The 14,562-nt window shown below is 54.9% G+C and overlaps 1 protein-coding gene across 1 annotated transcript in view; it reads right to left on the minus strand.

Moving 5' to 3' along the window:
- Window positions 1-1,222: 1,222 nt before the first annotated feature.
- Window positions 1,223-14,562, minus strand: part of ZAN (zonadhesin) — a 30,554-nt gene continuing 17,214 nt past the window's right edge. Inside the window, 23 exon segments of the mRNA XM_064478165.1 lie at window positions 1,223-1,263; window positions 1,315-1,358; window positions 1,447-1,552; window positions 2,380-2,520; window positions 3,012-3,150; window positions 3,254-3,453; window positions 3,852-3,991; window positions 4,206-4,373; window positions 4,679-4,856; window positions 5,052-5,181; window positions 5,675-5,922; window positions 6,259-6,406; window positions 6,874-7,085; window positions 9,689-9,984; window positions 10,323-10,447; window positions 10,653-10,817; window positions 10,905-11,149; window positions 11,455-11,599; window positions 11,857-12,065; window positions 12,897-13,073; window positions 13,373-13,467; window positions 13,821-13,932; window positions 14,191-14,371. Of these exon segments, the coding sequence (XP_064334235.1) occupies window positions 1,223-1,263; window positions 1,315-1,358; window positions 1,447-1,552; window positions 2,380-2,520; window positions 3,012-3,150; window positions 3,254-3,453; window positions 3,852-3,991; window positions 4,206-4,373; window positions 4,679-4,856; window positions 5,052-5,181; window positions 5,675-5,922; window positions 6,259-6,406; window positions 6,874-7,085; window positions 9,689-9,984; window positions 10,323-10,447; window positions 10,653-10,817; window positions 10,905-11,149; window positions 11,455-11,599; window positions 11,857-12,065; window positions 12,897-13,073; window positions 13,373-13,467; window positions 13,821-13,932; window positions 14,191-14,371 (3,645 nt within the window).

Genomic DNA, 14,562 nt, shown 5'->3' on the forward strand with positions numbered 1-14,562 from the left:
CATGTTTTGTACCCCCAAAAGGGGATGAGAAGGACTTGGTCCTGCCGAGGACGGAGGGAGTATGGGTTCCCTTCTGGAAGGAGGAGGTCTATCCGGAGAATGCTGGTCTAGGCCACCCCCTTCCCCTGCCAACCAGACATCCAGGCTAGATAAGGTGACCTTAGCCGGGTGAGGGGAGGAACAGAAATGGAGGGCGCAGGGCACAAAAGAATAGAGAGGCAAAGGGTCAAAGGCCAGGTGAAGGGAGCTGGGGGGGTGGGCAGGCATGCAGCTGGGAGCCCCGGGATGCCCAGTTCCAGATTGTGAGCTGCTCCCCCCGCCAAGGGGCACCCCTCCCTTCTTGGGGCCTTTTCCCCAACCACCTGGGGTCTCCTTTCCTTACGTGAAGGTGGCTGCCGGGGTTTTCTTGGAGGCTAGCACGGAGTAAGGATTCCTTTCTAGAACACAGGGTCTGGCCTACTTTGGCGTCCCCTGTCCCGTGGGGTCCCACATCCTGACCCCCCAGTTGGCAGCCTTCCTTTTCTTCTTAAGAGCTCAAGCAGGATGGCCCAGCCCCTCCCCCCAAGCAAGGACCTGCCTGGTGGGAGGCACGAGGCACGGGGCTCAGGGTGGGAATGTTTGCACTTCAGCCTTTGGCTGAGGTGAGCTGGTCACTCCTAATAGGATGGGGCTCAAAACTCCTCACAAGCCGGCCCTCAGACCCCCCTCCTCCGTTACCATAGTAACTCCAATGCCCTTTTGGGAAATGGACACGTGCAAAAGGTGGGGCCCTCCCCAGAGGGTCACAGGCCCGTTCACCTTTTGGACAAAGCCACATTCTCCATCCTTAGCCTCTGCCCAGAGATTAATCTCATTGTTAGAAATGTAAATCCTCTCCTCAGGGTCACCCTTCACTACCCCTGGTGGGGAACTCTGAGGCCAGGTCCTCTAAGAACTAGGATTCCTGGGGTCAAGTCCTTTCTCCTGTATCCCCGAAACCAGAGGGTGGATGGCCCACCCTCACGTGGCTTTGTCTAAGGGACAGACAGCCCCTTACCTCCTCAGACCTCAGTTCCCCACCCCTTTGGACATTGTGGGGGGCACCCAGCCCTCAGCCCCCACACACCAGTCTCCCTATTTCTCCCCTCAAGACCCACCTCACAGACCCCTCCTCTACCAGAATCATGTGGAAATTCACATCTCAAAAATTAATAATTTTATTTCTTTTTTTTTTGTGGACAACTCAAAACTCAGCGATGGTGAAGGCATGCTCTGGAGCAAAGTCTGAGGAGAAAGCAAGAAGAACTTTCTCGAGGTCTCAGGGTCAAGGCTCACCTGGACCCGCCAGCTTGTCTCGGTTCTGGCTCTGCCTTTTATTCCTGAGGGCATGGGGAACAGACACAAGGGTGGAAGGTTGGCACCCACTCCCCATGCTTACTCTCCCCCACCAGCCCCCCAGCAACTCACCTCCTCCTCCACCGCTTCCTGGAAACGCACTCCCTGGTCACTGCGGGCACTATGACCACCACGGGCACCAGCATTCCCAATAGGATGGCCACAAAGTTGGATGCTTCTGGGTGCAGGAAACAGAAACAGGGACATGGGATAGGAAGGGGCAGAGGAGAGACACTCCCTTTCAGTCCTCGGCTGCCACCCTGAAGGGACCCCACCCTCTAAATCCCTGGGTGGCTGGTTCTCCTTCTAGGAGGGTGCCGCTCCCAAGGGTCTCAAGGCCCTGGCGCTGCCCTCCTGTTGCTGGACACGCAACTCCCGTAAACCTCTCAGGGGGACATTCATCCAGCCAGTCCCCTAGAGACGAGGGTATTATGTCGGCCAGGGCTTCTGGAATCACTTCCAACGGTCACCTGGGAGCTTATGAAAAACATAGATCTCTGGGCTCCCTCCAGATCTACCGAATCCAAATCCTTGGGGTGGTCCCGGAATGAGCATGTTAAACAAGACACCCCCGGCCTACCCCGATCTTAGGCGTGAGATAAGGATAAAGTTGGAGAACCACTGGCCCAGAGGCTCATGGGAATTAGGCTCGTGGAAAAAAACCAGTAGAAGGTACTGGAGAGGCTTAGAGGGACACAAGAGTGGGGAATAACAGCAGGGTGATGCATTGGGGTCACAGAAGTGGAGAGCTCAGGTTCAGAGGGAAGATTCCAGAGCATGTGGGTAGGGCCCCGGTCCTGCTAATCTTTAGGGATCATATATGTTGATCAATAATGTTGTATTATTATATTTTACATAGTAATAGATGACACTGAAAATATGTTATCTACTGCACATCTATAATAGCTATCTTTTAGGTTACTATTATATACATGGAATAATTCTGCAGCTGTCGTAGGTGGGGAAGGAGCGGTGAGGATACAGGGCCTCGGATGAAGTTCTTGCCTGGTTTTTTGCGGGGCAGCACGTCCCGAGGCTCTGAGCAGAGGTCTCCCCCATAACCAAGTTCACACTCACAGATGAAGTGGGTTCCCCACTCCTGGCACCGCCCGTCATTCTGGCAGGGGTTCTGTAGACACGGGCTATCTGCAAGGATGGAGGGCAGTGGGAGGGAGTTCTGGGAGGACACCCACAGTCAGAGGAGAAAGCAGGGGCTGACAGAGGCTGGTCGGGGTCCTCTGGTCAGGCTTCCTATTCTGGCTGTACACTCACGAGCCCTGGGCTCTAGGGAAGTCGCTCGCCCTATCTGAGCTCCATTTTCTTTACTGATAAAATGGGGAGGCTACGCTAACCCCCAAGTGCTGAGTAAGGACTAAAGGGGATCCTGGGAAGCTAATGCTGGGAAAGGGCCCAGCACAGTGCCCGGCAGAGAGCAGATGCTCAGGGAAGGCAGGTCCATTCTCTCTACACCTTCCGAAAAAGAGAGCGAGAAAGGGATGAAATGGCATGAACTTCCTGACGTTGATGGGGTGGAGTCCCAGGCATAGGACTGGGAGGGATAGTCCTCAGTCCAAGGACCCCTGCCCCCTGCCCAGGGTAAGAGGGCAGCTTGAAGCCAAGTGGTGGTCCAGGCTCACCTTGAAAGCAGCCACGAGTGAGGTTCCCCAGGGTGCAGATCTCCCCAGTGCTGCAGCTGAGGGGCTCACACAGAAGGACCCCCGAGCTGGCGCAGGTGCAGCGCTGAGAGCAGTCCTCGGTCACGAAGCTGTCACCCTGCTGGAGAGGGAGAAGGGCCGGGAGGGGGAGGTCTGGTTTCCCTCCCGCGTCTGACTGTCCTTTCGCACCTCCACCCCCAGGGCCTCGCACGGCCGGCCCGGACCTGATAGTAGATGCCCTTGTCGGTGCAGCCACAGCGGGACAGGGGAAGGCTCCGGGCACCACTGTAGGCGTAGCCCGGGAGGCTGGCACAGCCCTCCACACAGGGGCCATCGCAGTCCCCAGGGACCACCAGGCTGGCACAGGAGGCTGGGCAGGGGCTCATGCAGCTCTGATAGACAGTATTGGCCGGACACTGCAAGGCTGAGGGGACAGAGTCGCAGTCAGAAGGTGGTGGGCTGGGGCTGGCCCCGCAGGGATGGGGAAGGCGGCCACCCCACAGAGCCCAGAGCCTGGTATCCGCAGGGAAGCAGAAGAGTGGGCCAGTTTTTCATGGTTTTTTGTCTGTGACATTAATGCAGGTGGGGAGTAGCCACTATGGGGAGTGGGCGAAGGAGCGGGAGGGGGTTGCGGGAGTCAGGGCGAGGCTTCCAGGTGAGAGCAGAGAAGGGGCCAGGACACTGACGTGGGGAGAGCTGAGGGCTGGGGGAACCAAGACAGGATGCGGAGGAGGGGGCAACGGTGGGGGCTCAGAGCTGAGCAGAGGGTGGAAATAGCCCAGAGGGTGAGCAGCCAGCTGTGGGGGAAGGTCAGGGCCTCACCACAGTGGGTGTGGTCCCGCCAGCCGGCCAGGGAGGCGCCCGCCTCCTGGCAGATGGTGGCGTAGCCACTGAGGACCTGGCAGCGCAGCTCCTCCTGCTCTTTGGGGTCCCAGGCGGCACACAGATCAGACACACAATGCCTGGGGGGACGGCAGGGACAGTGGGGGGCTGTCAGCAAGGAAATCCAGCCTTGGAAACTCCAGCCGGTTCTGTGTGTGTGTGTGTGAGAGAGAGAGAGACAAGGTACCCAAGCCACGGAGAAAGACTTGAGCCAAACAGAGAAAGAGCCGATCAGAGAACAGGCTGCAGGACCTGGAGAAAGGCCATCCCTCATGTCCTCGGTCCCCAACTCACTCCTGGAAGGGCTCTGGGGCCACCATCTGGTGACAGGCAGCAAAGGGGCCCTGGGGGTCCACCAGCACCCTGCACGCCTGTGTGTTGTTGATGAGCTCCAGCTGCTCCGGGCTGCATTCAGACACATGAAAGCCTGACTCTTTTTCCTCTTCCTCCTCTCCTATGGCCCTGGGGCAGAGAGCGGGAAGGGCCAGGTAAGGCCCAGGAGGCCTGCAAACTCAGGAAGAACTGGGGAGGGGCGGAAGGGGAAGGCATGGGCAGGGACTGGGACCCGCGAGGCAGGGGCCACGCCTTCAGAGGGGGAGGAAAGACACAATGGAATTAGATGAACCAGGTGAGTCTGCCCAGGCCCGGGCCCTCGGGGTTCCTCCTCCTGCTGAGGATACAGGGTGAGCGGGGTGTGGACAGACAGTGGGCAGTGTCTCCTCTCCCCAGGGCCCGGGCCTCCCTGCTCAGAACCCCCACCCTCTCACCTTGAGAAGCGGGCGAGTCCTCCTCCCTCGGTCTTCTTTACCTCCCAGCTGTTGCCGAAGAGGAGGAGGTTTTGGGTGAGGGTGCCGTCAGGCAGCACAAAGTCATTCCTCTTGTTTTTGTCGAAGTTGCCGCACAGGCCGAGCACCAGCCTCTGGTAGGTGATGGGCAGGGAGATCACTGCAGGAGGAAGGGGCGTCTGGAAGTGAGACTGCCCACCTCATCACTTCCCACCCTTCCTGGGTCCTCCCCTGGAGCTGGGGCCACCCTCCCAGGCAGGGGTCCTCTCACCACACCAGGCCCAGATGAGATGTGGTTCTCCCGCCCCCATCCCAGGACCATTCCTTCTCCCCTCTGCTCTCCACCCTCAGCTACCTGCGTTGTGCCTGTCATTGAAGCTGATGACCATCTCAAAGTCTGTGATCAGATACAGACGATGGCTCCGCAAGAAGATCGACAGATGGTCATTGGGCTTGTAGGGGATGGCCATCTTCTGACCATTGACCTGGAGAAGGCAGACAGGAGCCGAGGGGCGTCCTGAACCAACCTGACTCTCTGCCACTTCAGCCTCTGCCCCCTTGCACATCTCGGTGCCTCTCCCTGCCATCATTCTGGGGAACAAGCTATGCCAGGAAGCTCCCCTATTCCCAGTGGCAGAGGCCAACCTGAGTTCCGCTCCCCTTGAAGCCCCAGCCCCTTTCTTGCTAAAAAACTGGCAGGGAGGATGCCCCCGGTACTTCTTCGCCCCGACTCCACCTCCACGCTGCACCACTGCGCGATCTTTCCTTCTGTCTCCCCCTGCCTCTCTCCTACCTTGTCTGTAATCCCACTGCCCCTCTCTGCACAACCACCCACCAAGTGAAGAAGGTGCCTTCTACAACCAGGCAGCCTCTGCCAGAAACTTCCCAGGGAACACAAGTCCTGGCTTCACCTGCTCCAGGTGGCCTCTGTGGCCCGGTCTGCCTCCCCAGCCCCTCCTGGCCTGCCCCAGCTCTTACCACAATCTCCAGTTCATCCTGGAGCTGGACTGTGTAGCCGTAGACCTTCACAATGACTTCATGCAGGAAGATCGGCTTGAAGGACGGATACACCTTGTTGCGTCCCTCCACAACTACGGGCTCCACCCCATCGGGGAGCACGTCCATGGTCTTGACTAGCGTGTAGGTCATGCGTCCTTCAAAGCGGTAGCTGAGGCCATCAAATGTGCGGTAGTGGGGATCCCCAAAAACTGTGCATTGCTCCCACTCTGCCAAGAAGGTCCAATGCTGAGAAGGCACCCTGCCTGATATAACAACCCCTCACCTGCCCTGGTGTCTCCTGCTGCCTTCCCTCTTAGCCCTGTGTCCTTAGTCTTCAACTTTCCCCCTCTCCCAGCTTGAGAGGCTCTCCTCGTCTGGTCCCTCCTTTGGTTGTTAAGATGGCAGAGCCCAGAGAGGATCATGCAAGCGACCAGGGAGCTGGTCAGAGCCCGAGTGCGTGCCCAGGCCCACTCCACCCCTCTGACTCCAGAGCCCTGCAGCAGGGCCCTCTGGCTCCACCTTGGCCCCGAGCCACCTCCCTCCGCCTCTCTGGGGCCTCTTACTGTCAGCTGTGCAGCTGTCCTTGCCCTTTTCTTTGGAGCTGGGCTGGCAGTGAGAACCAGAGGGGCAGGTGAAGGGCCGGCACTGAATGGCTCCCCCTTTGCAGGTACAGCTGTTCGAGCAGCCTCCGGAGAGCCAGGACTTCCCCGCCTGCAGAAGCCGCAGGAGGAATGAGAAGTGAGGGCAACAGGGCAGCGCTCCCTCCTCCCCGACCTCAGCCCTAGCCCCCTGGTCACAGGCAGCCCCGGTGCCATCTGTGCTCTTACGGCCCCTGCACCGCCCTCTAAAGGCACTGTGCTTGCCGTCTCACATGGGCTGATCAGGTGGCGCTACTGGCCCACGTTAACAGATGAGGAAACTGAGGTCACAGAGATCTCCTTACTCGTGAGGGGTACTAGCAGGATTCAAACCAAAGCCGTGCTCCTTCCACTCTACCATGCCATGTCCCACTTGTTTGGATTCCTCAGACCCCAAACCCCAAACCCTGCCTGTCACCAGCCTTCCCAGCCAGGGCCAGACCTAGAGACATGGGCACCCACAGCTGAGAGGCACAGGAAAGGAGAAAGCACCATCCTGAAGGTGTGTTGCCCCCTCCCCGATGTCCCGTCCCCACTCACAGGGAGGTAGGCACCCTGGGTGTCTTTGCAGCCGCACTGACTCCTAGACACACACTGCTGCCCACTGAGCAGGTAGCCGGGCTCACAGACGCAGCCCTCCTCGCAGGTGGAGGGAAGTCTGCCCCCTTGGCACTGGTCTTCCAGATTCAAGCAGGAAGGGGAGCAGGAGGGAAGGCAGTTTGTGTAGATGCTGTGGGTGGAGCAGTCCAGAGCTGGAGGGGGAGAGGGGAAACATTTACGGAGAATGGGCTATGTGCCACCACCAAGGAAAGGAGTAAGGATGGTTCTCCCCATCCGGCACGGGACTCCGAGGTCAGCCAGTAGCCCCAGCACGACGCTGGTGCATCTGGTCAGTAAGCGTGTGACTGGCGTGTGTGTATGAGGTGTGACAGGAGCACAGGGTAGGGAGGTGTTCACTCGGCTGGAGGAGTTAAATGAAGCCCTTGTTGCAGAAGGAGTTGTGAACAAATGGAAATGTCCACAGGTAGGAAGACCACAATGTAAAGACATCAGTTCTCCCTAAGTTAACTTATACATTTACTATGATTCCAATAAAATCTACCAACAGGATTTTGTTTTGTTTTTTAAATAAGACAAGATGATATTAATGTGGAGATAAGGCTATAAACAAACCGGAAAAGCTGGGAAAACTCTAAAAACAAACCAGAAACAAACAAAAAAACAGTACGTATGTAGTGAATGTCCCTACCAGAAATTTAAACACTATTTAAACCCTCAATGATTATGACATCATGTTGCTAGTAAATGAAGATAAATGGAGCAGTGGAAGAGGAAAGAAAGCCTTATACAGGGACCCAAATATATATGGGAATTTAATAGAAATCATGGTATCTCAGTGGAGAAGGAGAGACTGGTGTTAATAATACCGGGAAAAATTAAAACAAAGTTGGTTCAGTTTTCATCCTACTCACCAGGATAAATCTCTGTGGCTCAAACATTTAAATTGGGGATGGGGGGGTCAGGGATGTCATTAGGTTTTTATTTAATTTTTGGTGGAAGTGCTGGAGATTGAACTCAAGACCTTGTGCATGTTAGGCACACACTCTACCACTGAATTGTACCCTCCCCCCTGAAATACTGAAATATTTTTAAATGATGAAACCATACAAATACTAGAGCAAAACGTGGGAAAATTCTTTTTTAACTTCCGAGTAGGGAAGGCATTTGTAACTATGCTTCAAAATGCAGGCGCCTTTTAAAAAAAATACTATCATATTCAAACCCACAACTATATATATTTTTGCATGGCAAAAAAATAGTCAAAGATGAAAAAAAAACTGGAAGAATTTTTGTAGTTCATTGCACTAATGAAGGGTTACTCTCTGTAGCAGATAAAGAACATCTATAAAATAGTTTAATAAAGACCAATAAACCAGTGGGAAAATGGTGAATGGGTTATGAAGAGATCTCAGAAAGGGAAATCCAAATGGCTCCTAAACATATGAAGAATGCACAACTTCACTCATCATAGGGAAAAATGCAAATTAGGACGCTTCATTTTTCTCTTATCAGATTGGCAAAAATCCAAAAGCATGATAATGCTCTGTGTTGGTGATGCTGTGGGGAAATGGGCATTCTCCTATGTTGCTGGTGGGAATGTCAATTCTTCAACCTTCATGGAAGGCCATTTGGCCACATCTCTCAAAAGCACAAATCCACACAGTCCTTGAGCCAAGAATTCCACTTCTAGGAATTTATCCTACAGATAAGAGGTACACACATAGAAAAGCATATTTGCATAAGGTTATCCACTGCAGCACCGTGTGCAACAGCTAGAGGTTGGAAACAACTAAAAGGTCCGTCAATAGGAGACTAGTTAAATAAATTATGATAAATGAATCACGATATAATAATGGAATATTATGCAGCTGCAAAAGAGAATGCTGCTCTTTACATATTTGATGTAGAAGGATTCCAAGCTAGATTGTCAAGTGAAAAAAATAAAGTGCAAACTACTATCTCATCTGCTGTTTGTAAGAAAATATGGAAAATAAACCTGCATTTGTTTGCATGTGCAAAAATAAAAGACCTTTGGATAAACACTCAGATACTGATAGGAGTAGGCTAGGAAATGCGCCCATGGGGTCAGGGTAAGAGGTCAGGGTAAGACTTTTCAATAGGAATCTTTTAATATCTTTCAAAGTTTTTGAACCATATGAATGCATCATGTACTAAAACACTTGATCACTGTTTTAAAATTTAAAAGGTTCTGGAATCAGATAGTGGTGATGGTTGTACAACTTTGTGAAGACCCTAAAAGGCAGTTAATCATATACTTTTAAGGCAAGAATGATATAGTATGTGAATAATAACTTAAAAGAAATGTTTTGAAAGGAAAGAGCTAGAGAAGGATGCCTTGGAGTCTGCCAGGAGGGGAGAAGAAAACCTTCCAGGTGCAGGGAGCGGTTTAAAGGCAGGGAGGCCTGTGCAGGGAAGGGGATTGTTTGATGCAGGCAATGCGGGTGCACACGGAGAGCGGGGAAAGAGGAGACGCTGGGACAGCCTGCAGGGTCTCCAACATCTCAGAGAGGAGCTTGGACTTGCTGGCAACAGCCATGCAGGGGAGTGACGTGATCACATTTCCTGGGGAAAGGAGCCGCCGAGAGGCAGCCCGCGCAGTCCTGGTGGTCTCTGTGCACTGGCTAAGAGCTTATTGTAAATGGTCCACGTCAGAGAAAATGAGGTCAGAGAGAGGTCGGGAGCAACGGAAAAGGTGCATGGGGGAGCTTGCAGGGATACCCAGCCAGAAACGGGGTCTGGGAGCAGTTTGGGGGTGGCCATCGGGGACACTCACGGCAGAAGCTGCTATTTCTCCAGATTGGAGGCTTCACTCCCCGGGCCTGGCAGGCAGCCCCAAACGCTTGCAGAGACTCACAGAAGGCACGGTTTAGGCCTCCGAACTCACAGAGTTTGTGGGTACAGCTGCGCAAGAAGGGACTGAGGATCACACGGGAGGCACATGTGGCCCAAGCGGGAGCCCCAAAGGCCGCCTGGCATTGTTCCTGGGCTTTCTGCAGGTCAGCTGGCCTGCAGTTTGTATCTGGCTTCTCCTGCGGTTCAGCTTCGGTCTTCTTGTCGTCTTCTTCGCAGCTGGGAAGGGAGAGGGGTCATCACAGGGACTGCCACTGCCCCCATGTGAAAATGACTTGGTGATCCCAAACTGTCCTGAAGACCCTGCCTGTGTTCCCCGGGAAGCTGGCTTGAGCTCTGGCAAGCCTTCTGCGTGGCCTTGGTCCCCTCCCACATTTCAAAGCCTAGAAAGGAAGAGTTTCACCTTTCCCCAGATAGGTTCCTGGGACCCAGATGCCACCCCCTCAAGTCACGGTCAGAAAGAACCACTCCAGACTTCCCACCCCAGGTGTGCCACACGGTCTGGGATCCCGACTCGGGTTCCTACACAAAGGCAGAGAGTCTTTGGGGACAATTACTTTGGATCGATTTCCTTATCTTGCCAACTGTCCACAAACATGACGTCATCCTGGGCTAGTTCATCACTGGGCATCATGAGTTCGTCTTCTTCCTCACCGTTGAAGTTCCCACACATGCCGCAAGTCTGGGTGGGCAGAAGGGACCGAGGGGATCCTCAGCACCAGGGAAAGCAGAGGGCATTTTTCGTTGGCACCCTCTTTTCTGCTCCAAAGAGAAAGGAGTCCCTCTTCCCTGCGGCCCTTTCCCATTCTGGAGAGTGACTTCTTTGGTCTGGTACCCAGCTCCCTGCAGGCTGACTCTCCTGTGAAGAGACAGGGTGTTTTCCTCACCTTTCCGTAATAGGCTTTGGGGAGTTCGATCTCTATGGAACCATTGCCGTCAAACTTGACTTGCACCCCAATGATGATGTTGAGCACGAGATAGCCATTCCTGGAAGTGACTTTGACCCCCCGGACCTGGGTGGTCGCAGGAAGGGAGACTCGTGTGCCATTGATCTACAGAGGAGGGCAGGACCCATGAGCAGGAAGGAGGACAAGACCCCCCTCCCCAGCGCCCACCTCCCCACTGCCAGCCCTGCTCACCCGCACTTGGTCCTTCTGCAGAGTGACCAGGGACCCATAGATGTCCACGTGGACCTGGCGGAGGTAGAAATTGGGGGCTTGGCCTTCCCGCTTCCCATTCTTGCCACTGATCTTGAAGAAAGGCAGGTCCATGGTGGAGTGGCATGTTTTCGCCAGGATGTAAGTGCAGGTGCCCCTGACGGCATGGTAACTACCATCGAAGCTTACGTAGTGGGAGCCATTGTGGATGCGACACACTCCCATCCCTGGAGGACAGACAGGTGGCTGAGGAGTGGCCCAGCCTCCAGCAAGAGCAGGCCTTCTCCCCACCTTCGAGGAAAGAACGTGGAGGAGAGGAAGCCCCCGAAAGGAAGGAGACAAAGAAAACAGTCCAGACAAGGGGGTGGAGGAGGTGTCATCGGGCCAGGGAGAGACATGATAACCTGTCCAAGTTCACGGCCCATACGGGAAACGTGAGTGAACCCCGAGGAGCCCTTCTTGATGAAGGGGGAGCTGAGGAGAACTCGTCTTGGTGGCTAGAGGTCCTTCTCTGTGCTCAGTGGCCTCCTACCTGCCACCCGGCACCGGATCAGCCCATCCTGGGGCCAGCACATCTGGTCACGCTTGCAGGCCGTTTGGAGGCAGGATATATTGTTGTGGGTGGAGCAGGTGCAGAGCCTGGAGCAGGTGTTGTCCGTGTACCAGCTCTCCCCGACCTGTGGGGCACGGGCATCAGCAGAGCCAACAGAAACTTGGAAGCTGGAGATGAACGGAGCCCCCTACCCTGCACACCCCCTGAGGTTTGCTTTACTTGGCTACCTGCCTCCATTGCGAGCCTTTCTCAGGCTCTTGGCTTCTGGACTTGCTCCTCAGCCCCCAGCACTGGCCCACCCCTTTGCTGGCTCCGGGCCCTCTGGCGCCCAAACTGGTGAAGCTGGGAGGGGAGGGCACCCCTTGCACTCTGGCCTCTCACCAGGTGGTAGGAGCCTCTCTGGCTGGTGCAGCCACACCGGCTGAGAGGCACACAGGAGGTTCCGCTCAGGATGTGGCCTTTCTGGCACACGCAACCCTCGGCACAAGGCAGTGAGGACGGGCAGGGAGATGGGGTGTTCAGGCCAGGGCAGGTGGCCGGGCAGGGGTTGGCACAGGTGCTGTAGCTACTGCCCAGTGGGCACTTCAGAGCTAAGAAGAAACCAGTGTTAGGAGGGCAGCGTGATTGCCAGCTCCCTGACTTTGGGGCATCAAGAGTCCCTGGGAAGATCCATGGGATGAATAGATAAACAAAATGGGGTCCATCCACACAATGGAGCCTGAAAAAGGAGGAAATTCTGGCACATGCTACAACACGGATGAACCTTGGGGCCATGATGCTCAGTGAAATAAGGCAGTCACAAAAAGATGAATACTGTGTGATTCCACTAATATGAGGTCCCTCAAGTAGCTGAATTCATAGAGATGGAGAGTAGAATGATGGGGGCCAGGGGCTGGGGTGAGGGCCATGGGGAGTTCGTGTCTAATGGGGACAGAGTTTCTGTCTGGGAAGATAAAAAAGTTCTGGAGATGATAGTGGTGATGGTGGTGATGGTGGCACAATAAGGTGAATGCACTGAATGCCACTGAACTGGACACTTAAAAATCGTTACAATGATAAATTTTCCGTTATATGTATTTTACTGTAAGTAAGCAAACGAAAAAAGAGTTCCTGGAAAAGAGCAAGAAAGCTAACAGAGTTGGCCCAGGTGAAGAGCGGAAAGAGGCAGGAACACAATGAGGGCTGAATTTTTTGGTGCGGTGAGAATCTGATGGAGGCGGCTGGTGCAGGGAGACAAGTAGAGGGTGGGGGTTGGGCTTGGAGAGACTAGAGAGTGGGGAACAGAGGAGGGTCCCAAGTTGGGGCTGAGGGCCAGGCTGTGAAGGGAAAAGTAGAGGAGCAGAATTTAGGGAGAGGAAGAAAGGGGAGGAGGGCTCTGGGGGACTCCTCCTGGCAGCGAGAGGGGAGGTTAGGCCACTCACGGCAGAAGGTGCTATTCCGCCAGGTGAGGACCTGGCCGGCGCGGGCGCACTGGGATGCGTAGGCCTGCAGGGAGCGGCACAGGGTCAGGGCATCGCCCTTGGTTCCACACTGGCCATACACACACCTTTTGAAGCTGGACTGCGGGGACACCACCTTGTGGCACTGGGAGAAGGGTCCTGAAGGATGAGACAACACAGGTGAGAGTAAGCTTGGGAAGGGAAGGGAGCAGAACCGCGCAGCTGCTTTGGGGCGAATTTGACAACCATTTTGATCAAGACCCGTAATTATTGAGAACCTGCTGCCTGAGATGCAAAAAACTTCTGGCCTATTAGTGCTTCTAGGTGAACCCTGCCTCTGCATTTCCCTTGGCCTGTTTCCTGACATCCCTCTACTTCCTGTCTTACCTGACCACCCTCCCTGATCAGTCTAGGGGTGGGGGGATGGAAAAGGGGCCCCTGAAGGGGATTTGGCTCACCCAAAGGGTTCCTTAAGATTTCACAGTTCTTATTCCAGGTATCGGGCACTTCATCCCCCAGGCACTTGGGGGAATTGCCACCTGCAGCAAAGCAGCTGACCAGGGAGAAGTGGGGAAGAGATAGGAATTTAGAATTGGAGGAAGCCTCTCAAAAGTCAAAGCAAAAGTGGAGAGGGAAACAGGAAGGGGAATAAGGATGGGAGAGGAGAACAGAGAGGTGCCTCAAGTGGGAAGGTCAGCAGATGCAGCAGGAGGGCAAAAGGTTAGATCTCAGGGTGGACTTCCCAGGAGACAGATCAGCATGGGAGAAATCAGCAGGCAGGGGCATGGGAGGTCGGAGCAGCCTCTTATCAACTTCAGGAAAGATTGGGGATGCACAGAGGACACCTCCAGGCTGCCCGCCGAGGCTTCCCCCAGGGGTCTTGCTTCCCCCAAATTCCTGACTCACCCAGGTTCAGATAACTCATTTAACTTCCAGGAGGCCCCCAGGCGTGCAGGGCTGCTTGCAGGTCTTTTATCAGACTGTAGAATGTCGTCTAGACTGTTGTTGTTGTAGTTCCCTGGAGGACAGACAGAGCAGTCAGCAGAGGCTGCAGACCCAGCCCCAGGACCAAGAAGCACCCCTCCCTCTTCACGCAACCGACCTTTCTCTTCCTTCATTTTCAGCTTCCCTTCATATCTACCCTTGGGAGCAATGCCCTCAACCAAGTAATGGGTCGACAAGCACCAAGGATGCCTTCAGACGTGTGGATGAGCAGGACCAGGACAGGCTCCTGCCCACTGCCCTGGTTTCGCCTGCAGGTGCCCAGGGAGCTCACCGCACATCCCGCAGAGCCGGCCAGCATAGGAGGAGGGCACGGTCACTTCCACCAGATGGCTCCCATCATAGCGAACTTGAAGCCCAAAGTTCGTGTAGAGGAGGACAAAGGAGCCACTGGACCTCACGTTCACACGGCCTTGTGCAGGCCACAGGGGCAGGGCCACCCGGCGACCATCCAGCTACAGAGGCAAGATGGACATGATAGCGAAAGGCGCCTGAGACAAGGACAACAATGGGGCCAAGACCAGGCAGCAGGAAGGGGATGGCTAGTGAGCCTCAGAAACTGGGGCAGTGCGGGTCAGACACGTGGGCCTGCAGGCAAGGGAGGGGCAGAGAAGGGATGCTGGGCACGCTTGTGGCGGGGGAGGCC

The sequence above is a fragment of the Camelus dromedarius genome, chromosome 24, assembly GCF_036321535.1.
Source record: "Camelus dromedarius isolate mCamDro1 chromosome 24, mCamDro1.pat, whole genome shotgun sequence".
Taxonomy (NCBI): domain Eukaryota; kingdom Metazoa; phylum Chordata; class Mammalia; order Artiodactyla; family Camelidae; genus Camelus; species Camelus dromedarius.